Source organism: Sturnus vulgaris, chromosome 3, assembly GCF_052056855.1.
Source record: "Sturnus vulgaris isolate bStuVul1 chromosome 3, bStuVul1.hap1, whole genome shotgun sequence".
In the NCBI taxonomy this organism is placed as follows: domain Eukaryota; kingdom Metazoa; phylum Chordata; class Aves; order Passeriformes; family Sturnidae; genus Sturnus; species Sturnus vulgaris.
The window spans coordinates 54679475-54701146 of record NC_142245.1 but is presented as its reverse complement, the minus strand read 5'-3'; the positions used below and the strand labels follow the sequence as shown (position 1 = coordinate 54701146).

Here is a 21672-nt window from a genome sequence, read left to right as displayed (position 1 = left end):
TCTGATTTTATCGCATCTGATTTAATGAATTATGGGTTATGATCTGTTGCTCTCTAATAAAATGGAAAATCCATCATGAACTGTGAAGTTGGTTTTCAACACATATGATTAGTAAATTGTTAACTGTCTGGAAAGCAGATTCCCATATGTTCAAAAGTAAAAGGAAGTATAGTAGTAAATTTAGTTATTGTCAACATTTTAAGGATCATGGTAGAGGTAAACTTGAAAAGTATATTCTATAGAAATTCCCATTATTTCAGAAATAAGGTCTTGCTGGTCTATTTGGACGGGACAAGAAAAGGAGAAAAATATTTTTGAATAGTTTCATTTCTATACTATTGTATTATACTTAATTCGAAACGTAAGTACATGAACATCAATAAACTAAAAGATGTACCTAAAAACAGCAAGCTTTCTAGAATAGAGAAGACATGGCACTGTAAACTGGCTTTTCCCTTTATGTTGCCTTCAAAGTTAATTGAATGTTTGTCCCTGAAGCCCTTTACTCTGTTCTCTCTTTTTTTTTTTTTTTTTTTTTTTTTTTTTTTTTTTTTTAATGCAGGGATGTAGCAATAGACACCGTGAAGACAGGAATGGGAGGAAAAGCTGGTAATAAAGGGGCAGTGAGCATTCGTTTTCAGTTCTATAGTACCAGTTTCTGCTTTATATGTAGTCACTTGACTGCTGGGCAGACACAGGTGAAAGAGAGGAATGAAGATTATAAAGAAATCACACAGAAACTCAGCTTCCCAATGGTAAGTGTAGATGTATGTGTGCTAAAAACACTGGAGATAAAGGTGGTGTCTTTATATAACGAAAGCTGGTCTCAGGCTGCCTTTGATGACAGGTCATCAAAGAAGGCATCTCAGTACCATGAAAGAAAATGTTAGCAAATAAATAAATAAAAAACAGGAAAGCATGTTTCACAGAAGACTAGATACCGCCAATATAGCACTTGCTTTACTAAAGTGATAATCCTTTCAAAAAACAGAGTTACTTCAGTGCTTGAAAAGTCCTTGGCTTTGTGCAGTTAAGGTCTAGATGACTGGTGTTAGAAATGGAGAGCATGATATTGATTGCTCTTGCTGGCTCCAGTTAGTGAGAATTCCTGAAAGACCATCCATGTCATTCAGTGCAGCAGTGCCTTGGCTGCTTCTGTTTGGGTATGATAGATCAGTTCTTGGGCACTGACATGGTACCCTCTATTCCCTTCGTTTTGTCCTCATGAATATGTCACTCTCCAGGAACTGCTGGCTTCTCTCAGAGCATGGCAAGTAGGCATTAGTGATCTGCATTAATAAGTTTTCCCCTAAATTGTGTCAAATCAAGCACCCTAGTGTTTTAATTCCAACTTGTCTCCTCAGGCCAGTAGATAACCCATGGGATTTGGTAGCAGGACTCCTTTGCTTCCCTTAATGTTGATTGCTTTAATTTTCACAATACCTTCTTTCTTGGACCCCTCTGGAATGGCCCTAAGCCAGGAAGGGATTGGACTAGTTTGTGTATTTCAGCAAAAAATGGCGTTTATGTTGCAAAGCATAAAATGTTACCTTCCTGTTGTTTGTAAGGTTTAGAGGCTTGGCACATGCAGCATATCAATCAGTTGGTTTATGTAGGAGCTAATACTGACAGACTGGACGTCCTGCAAAGAAGATCTGTTCCAAATGGCCATAAAGTTGTGCTTATGGTAGTTTTTCCTTCTAATACCTCGTTAACTGTTTGATGTCCTTTACACTTAAAACAGCTAAAGGTACCTTGTGTGTATAATGCATATAAAGAGTGCCCTCTAGTGCTGTGACTGCCACAGTCTGGAATGTTTCCCTTATTAATCTCTGGAGTTTAGAGGTTTATAGCTGAAATGGGAAGAAAAAAAAAAAAAAAAAAAAAGATTGGTTAGAAGATAGGATGCTAAATTTAGAACTGGAGTGAATTTTCATTGACGTTGATTTCAATACCTATACACAGCTGTGACGTGCACATAAGATCGAATTTGGAGCTTGTTCTTACTCAGGAGCTTGTTGCTAAATTTGCCTTGGTACCAGAAGCACATTTGGTATTATATTTAGAATATGCAAATATATGCATGTGAAATGTGTTAGGGAAACAAACATACATTCTGAATATTCATGACAGATAAACTGGGAATATAAAGCTAGATTCCAGCTTAGACATACCTGCAGGAAAGAGGGGTCAGAGTCTGACATTCTTGTTTACAAAATGCAGCTCAGTGGGGTGCCAAAGACATTGAAGGAACCATTCTATTTTAGCACAAAATTAATTTTGACAAATAAATTCTGACAAGTAGGTCCAGTATTTAGTAATTCATAGAGACTGAGTGCTACATTTCAGTGCATTTTAAAGGTGTTTTCATTAATGTGATTTAACATTAACATTATTTTGTACCTCAAAACTAGGGGCAGAACATGTTCTCCCATGACTATGTCTTCTGGTGTGGTGATTTTAACTATCGCATTGATCTAACATATGAAGAAGTCTTTTATTTTCTCAAACGTCAAGATTGGAAGACACTTATGGAATTTGATCAACTACAGCAGCAAAAATCCAGTGGAAAAGTAAGGCAGTGTGTCTCATTTTCTTTAATAACTGCATGTTGGCTGCATCTTTCTTGTTCCTTGAGAGAATGAAGAAGTTATGTTTTCAGATGCTTGTTTGTAGCACTTGAATGCTGCAATTGATTTAAAAATCAGAACATTGTTTGCCAGGAAGTTGATACGTCACAGTGGCACCTTCCTCATCTGTAACTTAAAGAGCTGTTCTTTATTTAATTAGATTTTTAAAGACTTCCATGAAGGGACTATTAATTTTGGACCAACATACAAATATGATGTTGGCTCGGAGGCTTATGATACAAGTGATAAGTGCAGAACCCCAGCGTGGACTGACAGAGTGCTTTGGTGGAGAAAGAAACTGCCCTTTGAAAAAACAGGTGTGTAAGATCCTTCTTTATCTATAAGTTGTTTTAGAATTCATCTAGAACCCACTTAAGGGGATTTACTAGAGTGAATGGTGCTTTACTTAAGCAGGTGTTCTTTCAGCTTCACTGATTAAGTGTCACAGATAGAGAAGGCCCTTTCTTCTTGTGTGCATGAACAAAGGCTTCATGCTACAGATCGAGAAGGTGCTGGGAGCTCATTGAGGAACTGAAAACAGCCAAGCTGTAGTAATACAGAAATAATTCTGTTGTTTTTCAACAGAATCATTAGTCCACATAAAGTTCCTATGTTATAATGGCTAGATTGTTAAAACTGGTCTTCTCAGTAGATGTAGAAACAATTTCCAGTAATTTTCTTCTGTTCTGGTAATTCTTAGGAATATATCTGCTTGTTTATAGAATTGGGGGAGGTTTCATTAATTAGTGCTTATAAAGTACTTTGAATTCATGAGTGGCCCACACAACAGAAAGGCCGTTTTCACTCGTTATTCAAAAGTTGCAGTTAAGAAATAAAAAGTATTTCTTTGCATATCCAGGGGTAGTTTTAATAATTATTCTCTCAGTCTGCAGGAACATCTATCCTCCAGTGTTTCTAAAATGTGAATAAATTCATATTAAGAGTGTAATTGCTGGAGAATTAATTTGGTCTGTGCCTGCAGATGTGGTTTTTCACATGCCTGGAAATTTCAGCTTGGAATATAAGTCATACCATGACTACGTTAAGTGTAAAAACTACAAAGCAAAACTAGGGCAGTGAGAGAATATATGTCATCATAATACAGTTATTCACTCTTATCTAAGGAATGAAAAACAAAATAAAATGAGGAGCTTAAACCATTGAGAGAGGTGCAGTCCAAGGAAAAAAAGCTGTATGAGACATAATAAGCTGTTTTTGTGCTGACTGTTTTCATTTTAGGAGAAAGACCACCCTTCAGCATTTCTAATACATATTTCTTATTTTGCATGGCAAAATTTGCCCCGGGGAGCTTTACAGCTGGGGTTCATACAGCACATAGGACCTGACTAGCTGGTCTGCAAGAGTCAAGGCAGGTCTCTTTCTTTGGAGTTTGTAGGCTTCCCACAGCTGGCTCACATGGCTCCATAACTGACTGGTGCATTCCCAGCCCTGCAAAGCTTTCTTAGATTGCTGCCAGAGTTCCTCTCCTTTACTGCTGGTGATGAGGCTCTTCTGCCTCTCAGCTCTTATTGTGTTGCTTCTTGTTGCTGTTATAGGCTAAATGACTGCTCACTTTGTGAGAAGAAAGTGTAGCCCCAGTGTGAGTGATTAGGAGGAAATGCCATACTCCATATAAATTCATTTTCAGCTTCACAGAAAAGAGGGACAGAGTTATCCATTTATTCAAACAGTGACCTAAAAACTTCCTTGTTACTAACAACAATAGAGTATCTCGCTCTAGCATAATGTCTGGAGCACTTTCTGTCACCTTAATGGGTTGCAATGGAATTATTTGGTGGTTGGATTTGCATGGGTTTGGTTTCTCCTATCTCTTGTGTATTATTTCTCCCTGTCTAATACTCAGATTTGCAAAATAATTTCCATGTGCAGTGTCTGGTTTTATGCTCAGTGTTGAGGTAGGAGGTAAAATACTAATCTGATTCTATCAACCCATGTTGATAATTAATTGGGTGACATTCAGGTCAACAATTTTGCAGGAGTCTTACTCTACTGATCAGCTGTCTCAGTTGCACTCCCAGTCCTTTCTCTCTTTTTTTTTTTCTGGTCCCTAATTTGTAAATCTTGTAGGATACAAGCACTTATTTGAATGATATGTATACAAGAACAAAATACCTCCACCTCCCACTGCTAGGGTCTGTGGAGAACTTCCTAATAAAATAGTGTTTAACTGTTAGTAAAACTAGATTTGGGTGAGTTTTAAATCATATTTTGTGCTGCACAGCTGGAGAGATCAATCTTCTGGACAGTGATCTGAATGCTGATACTAAAGTCAGGCACACTTGGACCCCTGGAGCCTTGATGTACTATGGGAGAGCAGAGCTGCAAGCATCTGACCACAGGTAACTCAACAATCAGAGAGAGGTTAAAATGTGCCAGGTTAAAATGTATCATGCTGAATTGCACCTTCAGAGTGAGGGACCAAGTCTGATTAAAACAGGAATTAAACCCTTGTTCCATGTCCAGTATCTGCTTGATGGGTTTTTTCCTCTCATGATGAGTTTTATACCAGAGTGGCAAGTATCTACAGTCATGTGTTTATTTTTCCTGCACAATGATTGCAGCAAGAGGTATAGAAAACAGAGCTTTTTGTTACTTGGCTTTGGAAAAGCTCTGATACCTAAGGGAGCTGCTCTGATGGATTTCCACTCAGTTTGCTGCAGGAGAGGAAGAGGTTGGGACTATATGGCCTGAAGAGGTGTAAGCCAGGGCACACAGGGACAAGTTTGGCCTCTTCACTGTACTCAAGTGTGGAGGTTCTGTGCCTCCTTTAAAAATGGAAACGAGAGAAGGTAGAAAAATCAAAAGCCAGTGCTTCTGGTTGGTCTATATCATTAACCTCTCTTTTACCTGTCTTTGATAAACGTGTTCTCTGCTTCACTTCTGAGAAACAAAATCTTTAATAAATACATTTTGAAAGGTGCCTTAGATGCAGAATATTTGTCTCACCCCTTGCATGCTTTGTGGAAATGCTGCTATATTACCCCCAGTAGCTGTCTATGTGCTTCTGGTGGTGTTCTTGCATGCCAGGACTGTTCTGTACTCCTCTAGCGATGGAAGAACATGCCTCTTGCAATCAATTTCTCTGTGTCAAGGCTCTGACATTGCTGTGTTCTGCAAAGCACAGTGGAGCTGCTGTTCTCATTATATAGGACCCTGAGGATGCAATCTGTGAAACATGACTGTTATACATGGTTTTCTATTTCAGCAAACTTGACTCCAAAAGCTAGTTCTTGATTACAGTCAGCAGGTTTGCTTTTTGTGCTAGAAAAAGGGCATAGCTGTATTTTTGTGACATATAGAAATGCATTATGATTCACAATGCTTATGGAAATAGTTCATGCTTCCTATAAATTTTCTCCCCTTATTAGGGAGGAGAAAGCTAGTCCTGCTGTTGCTGCTTTCATATGGTCTGGTAATGTGTATTCAAGAGCCAGGTCTATGGCAAGTAGAAGGCAGCAATTTTGACATAGTTTTAAGATCAGCCATCCCAGTCACTGCTCTGTGTATATGTGCAGGTGAAAATCTGAGAATGTGGATTGCACCCACTGAGATGAGACAAGTTCTACTCTTTCAGACAGCTCTCTCAATTTTATTCAGGTCTAACACACAAAGAGGTAATTTGTAAGAAATGGCTCAAGAAGGAAGTTTGCAGTGTTGGCTGCTTATAGTGTAATGGATTGGCACATATTTGCTACATGACAATGTTATACATCTATAATACCTTGTCCTTAGTTTTTGGAAGAAGATATGTGGCCTTGTCTAGCAGAAAATTCTATATTTCCATCCTGATTTATAGATACTTGGGGCCACAGCTGTTTCATAATGAGCGAAGTATCCTGATATTTTTGGTCTGTAGGTTTACCATAAGTGCAGCATACAATTGTTATTTCAATTCACTTATGATGTGTGTTCACTGTTACATTCAGCTAACGCAGGACTGGGAAATATAAATAATAGTGCTCAAGGCATGATGCTGACAACTGCAGAAAAAAATGAAGCTTACCTGGCCTCCTTCTTTATATAGATTTTAATTTTATATAAGCACTTCTTATTTTTAAATAAGTATTTTTCCTTTGTTTTATGTAGGCCAGTGTTAGCTATTGTAGAAGTGGAAGTTCAGGAAGTTAATGAAGCTGCCCGTGACAGTGTTTTCCGGGAAGTGTCATCTTTCCAGGGACCACTGGATGCCACAGTAGTGGTAAATCTGCTGTCACCAACACCTGAAGAGAAAAACGAGTTTCCTGAAGACTTGCGTACAGAGCTTATGCAGATGTTTGAGGATTATGGCACTGTTGTTCTGGTCAGGTGAGTTTGGGATCTGAAATGGCATGGCTTCTATTAAAAACCACAGACTACAAGATCCTTTTTGTCCTGACAGTTAACTTTGCATTGGAAGGAAGTATGTAGAACTCCTTTACTGCACTTTCAATTCTTCAATTAGAAATTGAATGCAAGTGCTTCGAATATCTTACACCTCTTGGCAACCTTTTAAAGAAATAATCCAACAACTCTCTTGTCTGAGTGAAAGAGAATTTTATTCAGTACAACACCATAAAGCAGAGACTTTGGTGTAAATCATCATCTTTAGATTCAGGCCTCACTTCCAAGCATTGCTGCTTCTGGTGGATCCTCTGGCCCTCCTTCAACTCCTCTGGGGGGGTCTGCTCTCTTCCACCACTCTTTCACACTTGGCAGGATTTCCTGGCTGGCTCTCCTTCCTGTTGGGGGTCATTTTGTTTGTTTGTTAACAGTACAGCTTCTCGCAATGCTATCCCCCACTGGGTTTGAGAGGGAGAGTGTGATACCTTCTGTCAGAGCAGCTTAATTTCATTCTGATTGATTCTCTACAGGGCTCCAGCACAGCTGTGAGACTTCTGTTTTGAGAAATACAGGCAAAAGACCTAACAGTTGACCTCTGGGAAACACTGCCAAAAACTTGTTCATGTTTATTTGTTCATGTTCATTTGTTAGTGGAGAAAGCTGATGACCTGTTGTTATATAGTTTTATGAAGTACCAGTATAAGCTGAGGGTTCAAAAGCAGCCAGGCAGGAAAAACAGTACCACCTTGCTTGTGAAGAAAAGGAGCAAGAAAAGAGCATGTTTTGGTTTGTCTTGTTTTTAATTGCTTTAGATCCTGGTGGAATACTAGTATTTGGGAACATCCCATGTCCTCTGAGGTAAAGGGTATGCAGAACCATGGAAGTTAGTCCAGAAGGAGTGTAAATATTGGACTGGGTATCTTGTCAACAGCTACTGAGATGTTTGTCCTGCTGTTCCAGGGGTGATCCAGAAAAGGGCAGGGTGCTGGGGTCACACAAGGGAGGATTGGAGAGAAGAGGAGCCCAGCTGGGATTCATAGATCACCTGCTCCTCCTCAAAAAGTAGAATTGTGAAGGAAAATACAACTAAAACCAAATGCATAGCACTGCATGTGTATCCTGTATATAGATCTATATGGTAGTTTTCTATCATGCTAGCCTTCAAAGGGTTTTATTCAATGGTGAAATAAAATGGTTTTTCTCCTCTGCTTTTTTTTTCACTAGGATCTGTGGGGGTCAAATGCTGGTGACATTTGCAGACAGCAAGTCAGCTCTTCGTGTTATGGATATAGATGGTGCCAAAGTAAGACTTTCTCAAACCTATCATAATAATTTCATAACAAATTACTCAAAAGTGGCTGCTTAGAACGAAGTACTTTAGTTTCTACCTAAATCAAGTAGCATTATTTCAAAGAAAGTTAGTGCTCATGAAGTCCCACATCTGCTGAGGCTATTAATGAAGTATTTTAGTTTCAGGATAGCATGAGGTGACTTTTTATGGCTCCCAAGCAGTGTTTAGGATCTGGCCTCTGACACCCCTGGACTTGTTTGTGGTTGTGGCTACTTGAAGCAGTTCTCCTGACATTCTGTGTGACTTTATACTGTTGCCAAAGCATCCTCATGATTGTGGTTGGAGATTTTTTGTTTCTCCGGTGTATCAAATAGCCTCCTTCTTCTAAACTGTAACAACATGATTCATTTGCTTCCATGGCAAATCCAGCATTAGCAGTAGGCGATCACCTTCCCATCCCCTGCTTTTCCTTCCCACACGCATGCTCTACTAATCATCAACCCCCTGTTGAAAAAGCTGTTTGTGGGGCTGCCCTGTAAACTTAAGTAATGGATTTAACTCTCATTCTTCTTTCATATTTGCAGTTTTATTTTCTAATTTGACTCCTGCCATTGATGTAATTTATAGCACAGAGTGAAACATACTTGTATGCACCCCGTATGTCAAGGTGCTGGGAATCTGAGTTGGGAACTTTTCAAACAGATTTTCCTGTCAAAGCTGCTGGCCTGTCTGCGTTTCACCCCAAATGTCATAGAGCAACACAGATTAGCATCTTAAGTCTTAATCTTACACCTTCCATATACATCATAGATGACATTTTCTGGTCAGTCTCCTTACAGGTGGCAGCAGTACAAAACTCTTGTGTATTTTAATGCTGCTGACTCAAAAATGGCACCCTCCCATGCCAATATTGCTATTCCGCTGTCATTTTGACAATATTTGATGTTTCACCTATTTCTCCAGTATTTCCCAAATGCAGCAGCAGTGCTTTTGAGCTGTGAAGCTCATTTTCTTTCAAGAATTTTGTTGCAGTCTGAAAACTTGGTATGGGGGGGTAAGAAGAGTGTTTCCTTTCCATTTAGCTTCCTAAGTGAAGCTTTAGTCGCATCAGTTTCTGAAGCAGTTTTGGTCAGAGCATGGTGCTAATAACACTGGGGTCTTGGGTTCAATGCCTGCATGGGCCATTCCCTTAATAATTGGACTTGATCCTTCTGGGTCCCTTGCAACTCAGAATCTGTGATCTGTGTGATTCTGAACAGGCTGGCAGCACTTGCTTATTCCATTTGAGCGTTCTCGTTTTGTGAAGGTGCTTGGCAAAGGGAAACGATTCTTTTTGTGCTTAGGTTAAAGGCAGAACAGTGAAGATCCAGCCTAAGACTAAGGACTGGCTAAAGGGCCTTCAGGACGAAATTGCTCGAAAACGAGACAGCTTTGTCCCCATGTCCCCCACAGCAAACTCCCATCTTCTGGAAGAAAATTTTGACTTCTCAAGTTTGGACTATGAGTCAGAAGGTAAGCAACATGTTTCTAAGCTAAGTAGTGAGAAATTGCTTTGCTGACTTTGATTGCACAGAGAAAGTACATTATGAGTGTCAGTGGCACCTTAATTTGTAATGAACCCACACTTCTTAAAAAGACAACTTTAATTAAAGCCATGACTTGACTCTGTGCCTGGGTATAGAACTGTTACTTAGATCATCCTGTCAATTTAGTGTTACATGTTAGCAAATTCAATGTATGGTACAGCTGTCTGTAGAAACAAACTAATGAAACACTTGGGGTGGTTACACAAGAATCTTGCCCAGCCAGATGTTAAATTAACTGATAGTATAGATTAATTAATTAGCAGTGTAGAGAGACAGAGAATGAATTTGCTCATTAATACTTTGCTATCTAATATTTTAATCCAGGTGACGTAGAGGATGAAGATGATTATTTAGAGGATGCTCTATGTCAACACCTAGTAGCAGACACAACAGAAGATATGTTGGAGCGCTCTGGACACTGCACATCCACAGCTCTTTCAAACAAATCTGGACAAACCCCCCACCTGTATAGAGGTAAAGTATCCACCTTCCTTAAGGTAAGACCTGAAGGATTGTTGCTTGTTTTCCTGTTGTATTTCCCTGTTCATTTATATTTTCATTCTGTGTTGTCCTGTAGTACCTATTCATGCTTAACTCCCCTTGAGTTAGTGACTGTAACTGAGGTGCTCCGGCAGAACAGCAATGCAAATGGTGAGACTTAGATTCTCCTCTCTTGGCCAGGGCAAGGCAGGAAAGCTGAAAAATGCTGTTTTTCCCTTTCTAGCTAGAGGAAATGAAATCTTTTTATCCTTTTGATGTTTGGCACCAGAACATACAACAAAAAATTGCATGCTGTTTTCTTATTGGTGAGGGCCAAAGCAAAATCAAGCCAAAAGAATCCTGTTGATTCAGTGATGGGCTCAAGTCTGGCCTTTGAACAATAGTGGTGGCAGAGCAGTCAGCTGTAAGCTGGGAGGTTGTGTTCAAATTACTTCAGAGGCCTGAAGTTTTTCCTTTGTTCCCATTTGATTTATTTCTGAAGGAGTCAAGGTTGATAGAATATATACATATTATAGTTCTTTAGGTTCTTCATAAATGTGTTACCTTTTTCCTGGGTTACCTGGCTTGTTTGCACATTATTGTGAAGTGACTTGCTAAAAAGAAGATAAGGCTGTGGAGAGAAAACTGATAAAAACTGCAGCAAGAACTAGCCAAGGCAGTTGTGGTCTTACAATGAGATGTGATCAGGACATGCTTCAGTGGCCAAGCATTGACAGGCTGGGATATGTATTAAACACCTCATTGTGACAGCAAGTGATTCAGTAGCTGTCATTCTGCACTCTCTCAGAAGTGCTTTGTCTTCTGACATAAAAGTGAAAACTTTTAATACCTTCAAAGGTTGAGTCATAAGTAGAGTTCAAAAAGATTAAATTAAATTCGTACACTTACACAGACAGATTTTCCAAACAGAGTGATTTAGGGCTTTCTTGCCCACCTTGAGTCATAGGCTGGGTTCAGTGTGGTCAGACCCAAAAGCCTATCCCTGAGTCAAGAAGTAATCAGTCATTATTAAATACTGTGAAGTCAATCACTTTGTATTATAGGGTGCCTTGCCCTCCAAGCACCTCTGGCCTGCTGTGTGATGATTCATTAAGCCACAGAGAATTGCAGTGAGTCTTGTCACCCACACTGACTCTTCTCCACAAAAAATATCACAAAGTAAATAGAGGTTATGGAGTATAGTTTGAAGGAGGTCACAGTGGGATCATGATCTCACATAACTCAAAATATGATATATTCAATTAATCTTAAAGTGTCTGCAATTTCAGATTCCTCCATAAGCTTCCAATTCTGCCTGAGTAACCCCTAACTGAAGGTATGATGACTGTGTAGCTGGTGGTAGACACAGATGGAAAACAGTGACAGGCACAATAGTGTGTATGTGTGTTTCTGAGGTCAGGGAAGGGCACAGCTTCATGAAACTGATGTCCCTACCAGCAGCCTTTCAGGGACGGAATTGAGTGGTAATGGCTGGCTTTTGTTGTGTTCAGTTTTACTGCCAGCACTTCAAACCATGCCTCCAGGTGCCTGCATGCTTCCTTGGGTCCTACTGATGAGCCCATATCTGCAGCTTAGAAGTATTGAAAATGCAAAGAGCGCGGGGAGGGCGGGCTGGGCAGACCACAGGCTCTGTCTCTGTGGCTGCCATCTGCTGCTGAGTGGGAGCAGGAAGCTGTGAGGCAGCTCGGGATTCCCTGCAGAGCACAGCTTTCCGAAAAGCAAGAACTTGTTTACAGATGCCTGGAGTGCAAGACACTGCTGCTGATAATTCCTTCCCCATCTCTCCAAAACACAGGGACAAAACTAAACCTGGTGAATCTTGGAGCTCTAAAGAACAAGAGCTGCGTAGCGGGGCAGCCATGGCAGGGTGAGAGGACTGAAAGTCCTCACTATAGCAGATGGGGGAGAATAAAGCAATCCATACTTCTCCCCTCTCCAGCTGTCAGAAAAGCTTAGAGGAGATGAAAGACTCAGTAATTAGTTAGTGATTTAAGGTACAGCCAAGAGCTAGCAGATTGAGGCCACTGTACCTGTTAGGAGATGTTGCTGGAAAGCAGAGATGTGATGATTGAGCCACTCAGATTTTTCTCTGGTATAGTAACAGTTCTCTTGTTCAAGAAAACGTGTCTAATCCTCAAATGGAATTCCTGTGTTTGGGATGGAAAGCAAGGAATTTGCCATGACAGTTTGAATGGGAGCAGGTTGCCACTAAGTCTGGCTGTGAAAATCTCAGAATCGAACAAGATGCCGAGTAACCTTAGAATCAGGTGCAGGGATTTTTTGTGTTGGTGCAAACAGGTAATAAACAGTGGAAAAGGAGATAGAGAGAAAGAAGTATTTGAGATGTTTCCTGCAGTGGGAGCAGGCAGATTTTTGGGGAGAGCAAAAAATGTGAATGGAGCTGTCATGTTGCTGAGAGACCTGGCTCAGGCTTGCCACTCGTAGTCACCTCTCTCCTGACCCCTCAGATCTGGTGCCCCTCACCCAGTGTGTATCTAACGCAGACACTTTCTAAAATGTCCCTAGATGATGCAGACCTGGCCGATTTGAAGCAGGAGCTGGAGGGAAGTGGGGAATGCCGGCGCCGGATTCCAAGCAGGTCTCTGTCCATTCCTACCAGGCCTCGGCCACCTCAGCCACCACAGAGGCCTCCCCCTCCTGGTGAGTTGAACTTTCTTTAATGTGGTGTGGGCCCCAGCTGAACAGTTTCTGCCTGCCATGTCTGGGTGACAAAGAAAGTAATACCTTGTTCTGAAATGTCAGGTTGTCGTGGGACTCGTACTTGCTTCCCAGCCTGTTTCAGCCTGAGCATTACTGCCATTAGTCATGGCAGAAGTTTGTCTTCAGGATGACAGATACTCCACAAAAAAAAGTCTTTAGTAAGGACAGAGTAGCCCATATGTTTCCTACTAGCTCACCACTAAGGTTAGCGAGCTGAGCAGCCACTTTGTGGCAATAAAGATACTGGTATTTATGCCGCTGACTTCTGAAGTGTTTTCTTGCATTCTGAATTCTTGATTCTGAATTAATTGTAATGAGAATTTTAAAAACCTTTGACAAAATACTTATTCTGGATAGTTTCTGTCCTTTCCTTCTTCGCAAGCAATTCTTGTGTTTATGAAAGAAATGCAAAGTGGATTATGATTTTCAGTGAGGCACAAAGGAAAGTGAAGCTCTTTAACTAAGCTCTGCCCCCCTGAGATGCCATCCAGAGCTGTGCTCCTCCTGTTTTCATGGCTATTTCTGGACGAAAGCTGATTGCTAGAGGAGCATAATCATCTTTGCCTCCTGTATTAGACAACCTATACATCATGTTTTTCTTGCAGCCCAAAAGTCTCTCTTTTGTGTATATTTTCCAGTCTTAAATTAGAAGTTCTGTCATGCTCACCTGATAGAAGATGAGTTCTTTAGTATTATTCCCATTTATTTTTGATTCTGTTTCACAGAAGTGCCAACACTGGTATCTGTATTTCTGTGCCTAGAATGCAATGTTAATGCTCAGCTGAGGTTATCTAATTAATTAAATGAAAGAAAGACTAACTACAAAACTGCTTCCTGAAACAGTTTAAAATTTTGAGAACGTGATGGTATGCACATTCATTTTGCTCCACTGCAGATAAAATTTTGTACCAGCTCTTGAATGTAAAAAGCCTTCTTTTATTCCTCTTCCAGCTGGAACATCAGGCAAAAAGTCTCCCTCAGATGGTCCCCTCTCTCCAGGAAGCCATTCTACCTGCTCCATCCTGGCAACGGCAAAGCTGCTTCCTGGAGCCCCTCAGCAGCCAGTGAGTCCTGCTGCTCAGCATGGCCTCTTAGCATTGTCCTCATCCCTCCCATCCACACTGAGAATCAAGTACAGGATGCACCTGTCATACCAGGAAGGAAGTCACATGTCTGAGCTGAAAAAGAGAAGATAGCTTCTTGTACTGTAATACTAAACTCTAGGCCCTGTTAGGCAGCAGAAAAATGTTAATGAATTAACAGGAGTTAGGAAGGCCAAAGAGGGACAGAGAGAATGAGTGGTGTGAGACCAGAGCACTGTTGCTGCTTCCTGACAGATGCTAACTTGAATTTTTAACCATTGCATGGTTTAATTATTTTCTCACCTCTGTTTTGTTGGGCCATGCTAGTGCCCAAAAGGCAGGAAAAGTTCTTGATCACTGGCAGCAAGGCTGTTAGTCCCCTGAAGAGACCAAGACCAGAATGTGGAAATGCCTCTTCCCTCCTGTCTTGCTGGATGAGGACCCTAATGCATTGAACAAGGGATGGCTAAGGGACTAGCTGTGGCATGCAGGCACTGGCCTTCTGTCAGCTGGCAGCAAAGATGGACAATTTGCTAAAAGATTCCCATTTCTTTAGTATTTATAGGTCACGGAATAGCCACTTGAAAGAACAGAATTTTACAGGTGTATGAGCTTAGATGTAAAATTAGAGGTGTACAAGAAAAATCAGTTCTCTCAAGAAAACTCATTCTCCTTTGTGTTTTTAAAGCCCAAAGTCCGGACTGGAATAAGCAAACCTTACAACGTCAAGCAGATCAAAACAACCACAGCTGAAGAAGCAGAAGAAGCTATTAGATGTCTTATGGAGGCCAAAGGAGGTAAGCACAGCTTTCTGACCGACTTCTAAACATCTTTAATTAAAGAAAACTGCAGGTTTATTCATCTCACCATAGCCCAGATGCACATATTCCTATTCAGAATTTCACCTGAACACATTCTTGCAAAATTGTATATGGTATTCTCTGTCAGTTCTGATAATATTAAGATGATTAAAATTGTATATTTTCAAGATGATTAAAATTTTATATTTTGTTGTAGAACCTGTTACTAGGAGAACCTTGAGTTATTTATGCCCAGATTTAGTAGGAAAAATTAAAATATAAAGATGGGATTTTACTAAACGGATGGTGCCTGTGTTAGCTCAGACTTGCATAAAGGATATTTGCTGCTCTATTTACTGAATGCTCGCTATTCCAAGCAGAACTACACAGCAAATGCAGCTCTAGGAGAAATAACCTGGATTCTGTTCACATTTGGACAGCAAGTATAGCTGTAACCTAGATAAAAGCTTGCACTACTTCAGCTTGAATAGCTAAGCTAAAAGGCTACTCTATGCTTAGGCTCTCTGTGTAGTCCCTGGAGAAGAGAGCTTCTTGCAAGGGCAAGTTAGAGCACAAAACTAGCTTAGGTACTGTGAATGTATCCCCCAGGGTTGCATGCAGTCTTTCTGCTGATGCTGTATGAATGAAAATGGCTACCTGAGTTTGCAAGGCTCTCAGTTTAGCAGAAAACCATCCCTTTTCATTTCTATGTTGAATGAATACAGTCTGGAATAATCCCATTTATTTAGAAATACCATAAAGGAATCTTGATGTTTGTTCCTCAGTGCTGTTCATTTCATTTTGAAATCAGATTTACTCTCCATTGATTTTGAAATTCACATTCACTTGGTGTGGGTAAGAAAACTAGTCTGGTCAGCATCACTTCCAGGCCCTTGTACTGTACCACCTGTTGGCATTTACAATTCTTTCCAAAGTACTCTACAAGATGCACTTGGTATTGTTAACTTGGTTTTCCAGATAATGGCAAAAGGACACTCAGAGCTTGAGCCCTGTACTCCTGAACCCCCAGCCAGTGTTTTTTCCACTTGACCAAATGGTGGCACAGCACTGATGGTTTGGCATTAAATTATTTCAGACAGGGAAGTTTTTCCCTAACAGCCTCTTACAGATGTTACAGGTTTGCAAAGGTCTCTGCTTAGTTCCAAAACCGACCTTCTTGGCCTGAGTTGGCCCTATAGGCATGAACATTTTGGGAAACGTGGTTGTGAAAGAAATTATCTTGAATCTATGTTTCAATCAGGCCAAGATGCCATATTTAGTTTTGCTTTTCAGGAGTACAGGAAGATGCAGTAAAGCCTGTTCCGACCAGAAACCAAACTTCCTCCAAACCTGAGGCTCTCCCCAGCATCACAAAGTCAGCATCATTTCAAGGGTCACAGGCAGGAGCAGTGCCTGTGCCTCATCGTCCACCACCCAAAGTTCCAACTCCAAAGAAACCAGTGCCTCAGCAAAGGACTGGAGTCAAGGTGGAAAATGTAAGAGAGTTGCAGCAAAATGCATCCAGCTTCCATTACACAGTGTGAATAATGGAGGGGTGGGCTGGTTGTTTTTTGCAGGAAGTCCTGTCATGTCAGCAGGTGCTGGAATAATTTTGTGTGTTACATACACCAAGGCATAAAAATGCAAGAATGATTGGAAAGAGAGCCATATTCAGCTTTTGTATTTGTCAATCTATTTTCTTCTTCTGGTTTGTCTAAACCTTGTCAGGATTTAAGACTCATTTGTTCTTTATCACAGTCTCTACTTTTGACCATGAGTGGTCTGCTCTGTAAAGATTTGAGGCAGCCTCTTCATCTGTGTCTTGCATCCTTTCTTACTTCTCTTGCACACCTTGTAATGGGATCCAGCCTTTCAGTTTGAATTCTGGAGTCTACTCAAGAGTTCATGTTCTCAAAAATACAAAGCTGTAGGTGTTCAGGTTTTAATATATGTCAGGTCTCTACAAGGGAGACAGTAGTTCACCTCTAGAGCTGCTAAAATGATTATCTAATTTGTAAATCAATTTGAATACAAGGCAAATATAACCTTTTATATTCTTCCTTTGACAGAATCTCTGCTAAGGAAGGTCTCTTCTAAATTTTTAGGGCTCCTGACTTACCTTCCTTTGGTGAAGGCACTCAGCCCTTCTCTATAATGGACTTTGTGCTATCTTTACTTAGCAGATTCACCAAAAAACCCAACCCAGACAGCACAGTCTCTGGCAAGGAGTGGTCAGTTTGTTTTAAGTCATTGCCATTCCCAGGTCACTCTTGAAAGGTGTTGAGGGGGATTGCTATTTTGGTGTTAGTTATGTGAGAGCTTCTGCAGGAATAGATCTATTTCAGTTTGACTCTGCCTTGGAATTCCATTCCTTCATCCATCTGAGGGAGGTCAGATGGGAGTTGTGTACCTGAAAACCTCTACCCAATCCCCCTCTACTGCAGTCAAATGTAGGCAACTTTACAGCATAGGAAAAAGTGGCAGGAGATGTGTCCAGCATGAGATACTGACAAAATATTTTGCCTGCATGAAAAAGCCTGTACATTATCTTCTAATACTATGCAAGAGTAATAAAGAATTTAAATGCTCTCATTCAGTCACACGGAGTGTGAGGAATCTGAAGCGGTCCTTGCCTTCCTAGACTGAGCTGGGCTTGTTATTTATATACTTTTAAATGCTGGATATATGCTAGACTGGACTTTGAGAGCTTATTTTTATCTTCAGTTGCCAGTATCAGTGAGACAGGACAGAGCCCTTAATGCATTTATTGGGTTAGCTTAAGCTAATTCTCCTTCAACTTTATCTATCCAAATAAGCTACACCTAAAGGCATGGGCCTCTCTATGCCATCTTGCTTAAGTAATATTAGTCAGCAGAGAAATGTAACAAATAAATAATGCCTCAGAACTGTGTTAATTTGGCCCAGAGCAAAATCCTAACCTGAAAAGGGAGATGGTCAGAAAGAGCTGTGAGTGATCAGGCTGTCCTTCACTAGCTCTCTTGAAGGTGACTGCAAGGTACAAAGCATGAGCCCAGAGCCCAGCAGATACAGTGGAGAACTGTGCTGTCAAGTCTGCTCTTAGTACTGCTTTTTTTTTCTTCCAGGACTGTCAGCTTTTCTTAGTAACGCTGTCAATTAGACTTGTACCAGTAGTGACTCAGAGTTTAAGGTCCCTTTTTGTTCTCACATTTCTTCTTCCATTTCCTCCTCAGGCCATGTCTCCGGAAGAACAATTTGACCAACAGACAGCACAGTCTCCTTTTGGCTTGCTAGAGCCCCATCTAGAAGCTGGAGCTATTCTTAGTCCAACCAAGATCACTCCAGTCCCTAAACCCAGAACACAAGCTGGGAAGCCCCAGGAGAGCAGGGGCAGCAGTGAAAGGCAACCTCTGTCAGCAAGCACAGCTGAGGCCATTGTACTGCCTCCCCAGAACTCTCCCTTTGCCCCAAAGGTGCCACCACGAAGGAAGAAGTCAGCTCCTGCAGCTTTTCATCTCCAAGTTCTCCAGAGCAGTGACAGCCTCCTTTTTAGTGGGTCACTGTTCAACTCCAACAATAACAACCCTGGGTCCTGCCCCCAGACTCATGGTCCTGCACGCTCAGGTCACACAGCCTCTGCCAGCCCAGAAACCAGCACAGCTCAGCCCTTGGCACCAGGTGCTGCAGAACTGATGGCAAAGCTCCAGGGCCCTTCTGCACCAGCAGGCCAGCATCCACAACGACTGGATACCAGCTCCCTTCCAGAGAACACCAGTCTTCTGGACCTTGACATCCATTCTTCCTTCCCTCTTTCCATACAGGCACCATCAACTACTTCTCCAGCACACACTTCAGAGAATTTAAATCACCCCAATCTGAAAGATTTCAGTCACTGGGTTACATTTAGTGATGATGAAGACAGCAGTGCAATGACAGAAGGGTTCAACAAACTGCTTGTCTTAGAACAAAACAAAAATACCTTAATGAAAACAAATACTGATTTAGAGTTGTAAAAGTTTGCCCTCTTAGTGTTCCAAAAGAAATCATAATTATGATGCAAAATAAAAAATAAATCTTTTTTTATTTAATGCAATATATCATCTGTCCATGCTACATTTCATTTTCACGTTTAAAGATACAGCCCCTGGAGGGAAGTATATAGAATGCATACAACCTAACATTATCTACAGTTCATTTTAAAATTCCCTTATTTTAAGTTATTGCTTTTTATTAATCCATCTTAAGATGTTTTATTTCATTTCAGGTGCAGATCATATGTAAGAACATGTAATGATGTATGGAAAAAAAGACATTAAGAAAAGCATTCTCCTGTGAAATGTGTATTTTAATCAATTTCTGTTGTTTGAAATAAAGCATCCTTACTTCGAAGAGTTAGGCTGCCACAGTTATTCTGGAAAGAACTTCTAAATGGAGAATGTACTCTAGTATAACAACAGCTGTAACACTGGTATTGCTCTGCTCCAGGTTTCCAAAACTCACCTTTGTTTTTGTCCCCAGGCCCATGTCTAACAGCATATTTTGAAAAAGGACTGTAGTTTTCCACATGCTGTTTCACTGCAAAGAAATGCTATGGGCTGCTTGTGCATTGTCTGTGCAGATCCTGAGGAAATACAGGGAATGGCTGAGAGCAGCTGATGCCACAGGTACTGGCTTAGGCATGTTTTATGCTAAAGGCAGTTTAGCAATTCAGTAGTTGTGTCCCTGTTCCCACTCAGTGTCTTTGTAAGCAAATGCTGTGTCAATTTTGTATTTCCACAGCGCAGATGAGGAACAAGCTCGTCCTTTTTGCCATGCCTGTGGGGTGGAACTGCACACGATAGATGCCATTTGTGCAAAGGAGGCAGTTAATAACCAGATTGCAACTTGTCATGGTAACTCGTTAAGAGAAGCATCAAGATCTTCCATTATTAAAGGAAGGAGAACATTTTTAAGCAGGTGGTGAAGCTGAAAAAACAACAAATGTTCAAAAAAATTTTAAGATATATTTAAAAAGTTAAGGTTTTTTTCCCCCTTTTTCCATAGGAAAATTAATTGGCTTGTTCTGAGCTTCCCAAAGACTGGGAATTCAGCCATTTTCTTCCTCACAATGTCTGTTTCTCTGCCATGCCGAATTTTGAACACAAGACGTCCTGTAAGAGAGGATGCTACCTTTGAGCACCTGTCATTCTCCTCTGCTCTCTCATTTGCCAGACACTTTAAAAAGATCCCCAGAACCTTCAAAGGCCAAGCCCATAAAGCCCAGTGCTAAGCTTCTCCTGTGACTGCCAGCTTAACGTGGCTGCAGGCTGGTGAATAATATAAGATACTAGTTTCCCTACAAGACGACACAAAGCCTTTGCCTCTTAGTCCTCCTCTTTAAAAAAATACAGTGAATATTTATGGGCACATCTCAGTATAAAACATTAGCAGTAAAAAAGAAAGAGTACGGTATATGACCACATCCAACATTTTCTGCAAAGATAATTAACAGCTCTAGGACAGCTAATTTACATGTTAATGAAAGTGTTAGCAGGAAAGCCAATTAAACTGGATTTATACAAGTCAAATAAAATCTGCTTTATTACTCTCCTTGAATAAGAGATGGATGTGGCCTTTAGCATTCTATCTTGTGTCTGTGGCAAGCTGCCCACTGAAGGATGAATCCTGGCAGTTCACTGGTTTATGCTATCAGTGACAGTAGATACTGCTCTGTTGCAGCAAATCAAGGGAAGGGGACAGACAGTCCAGCTGAAAAGGTTACAGCACAGAATGAGGAATTTCCTGTCTCAATAAATTACCTTCCACACCGGTGCCCAACGTCCCAGCCAAGTGTTTTCTCAGAGGCAGGAGCTTGTGACTAGCTTGTGACCTGGTTTTAGTTTCAATGATCAGAGGAAGCAAAGCAGAGCCAGACTTGTTCCATGTTTGGGAAATCACTACGGAAAACTCAGACTGCAGGAGGCAGTGATTCACTCCTTCTCATTTGGGATTAAGCCAGGCCCCACTATGTGAAAGGAGGCCAAGTAACCTGAACCCTTATTACCTGATGTCCACAACCAGGAAACCCACAACACAGCTCTGTTCTCAGCTCTGCTGCCCATCCTCACTGCGACATAATCAATGGAAATCAGTGTCCTCAGGGACAGCTGTCAGTCTTCAGGGACACATAATGGGTTGTAGTGAGTGGTTATCCCATGGTTATCCATGTGACATTTTTCCGGTCATGAACCCAGCACTCGGCAAAAATTGTTGATGGCAGGTGTGAAGCCAGGTATGAATGATTTACCAGACACAAGTCTACAAGTGTCTGCTGCTTTAATGTGAGAGGCTTTGGCAAGACACCACATGAGCTTGCCCAGGGCCTGCAGTATTGCAGCTTCAAGTTGCAGTAGGCACCCTGGTTGCTCTGCTGCATTTGTGTTTGGGGTAAGTGGTTCTCCTTGGTAAAGCAACTGCCTGGTTTAGCTTTCTTAGGGGGGTTACCACTGAAACAAACAAAAGAAACCGAACCAAAACATTGGTTAGAGTTTTCACTCTGACAAAAACCATTTTTGCTTTTCCCTTTTCATCCAGAATTGCCATTTTCACCAGATAGAAAATTTCTCATTTCCAGCCAGCTGCTCCAGCTGGCACCAGGAAGCACAAGTCACAGCAATTGAATACGTGGTGGCTGTTGGTGCTAGAAACACCAACACAGTTACACCAGACTGCTGGACAACAAGGGCAAGAGATACCAACCCC

At 41.1% G+C, this 21672-nt stretch overlaps 1 protein-coding gene across 2 annotated transcripts in view; it reads left to right on the top strand.

Annotated features, from left to right (window-relative positions):
- The window catches only part of SYNJ2 (synaptojanin 2), a 65173-nt gene extending 45853 nt beyond the window's left edge, over window positions 1-19320 (top strand). For both annotated transcript variants that reach the window (XM_014892743.2, XM_014892744.2), the window contains 13 exons: window positions 563-755; window positions 2415-2573; window positions 2791-2947; window positions 4873-4990; window positions 6738-6956; window positions 8196-8274; window positions 9606-9774; window positions 10173-10322; window positions 12876-13010; window positions 14022-14134; window positions 14841-14949; window positions 16246-16448; window positions 18165-19320. In XM_014892743.2, the coding sequence (XP_014748229.2) occupies window positions 563-755; window positions 2415-2573; window positions 2791-2947; window positions 4873-4990; window positions 6738-6956; window positions 8196-8274; window positions 9606-9774; window positions 10173-10322; window positions 12876-13010; window positions 14022-14134; window positions 14841-14949; window positions 16246-16448; window positions 18165-18944 (2584 nt within the window). In that variant the 3' untranslated portion in view covers window positions 18945-19320. The remainder of the gene's footprint in view (window positions 1-562; window positions 756-2414; window positions 2574-2790; window positions 2948-4872; window positions 4991-6737; window positions 6957-8195; window positions 8275-9605; window positions 9775-10172; window positions 10323-12875; window positions 13011-14021; window positions 14135-14840; window positions 14950-16245; window positions 16449-18164) is intronic.
- The last annotated feature ends 2352 nt before the right edge of the window (window positions 19321-21672 follow it).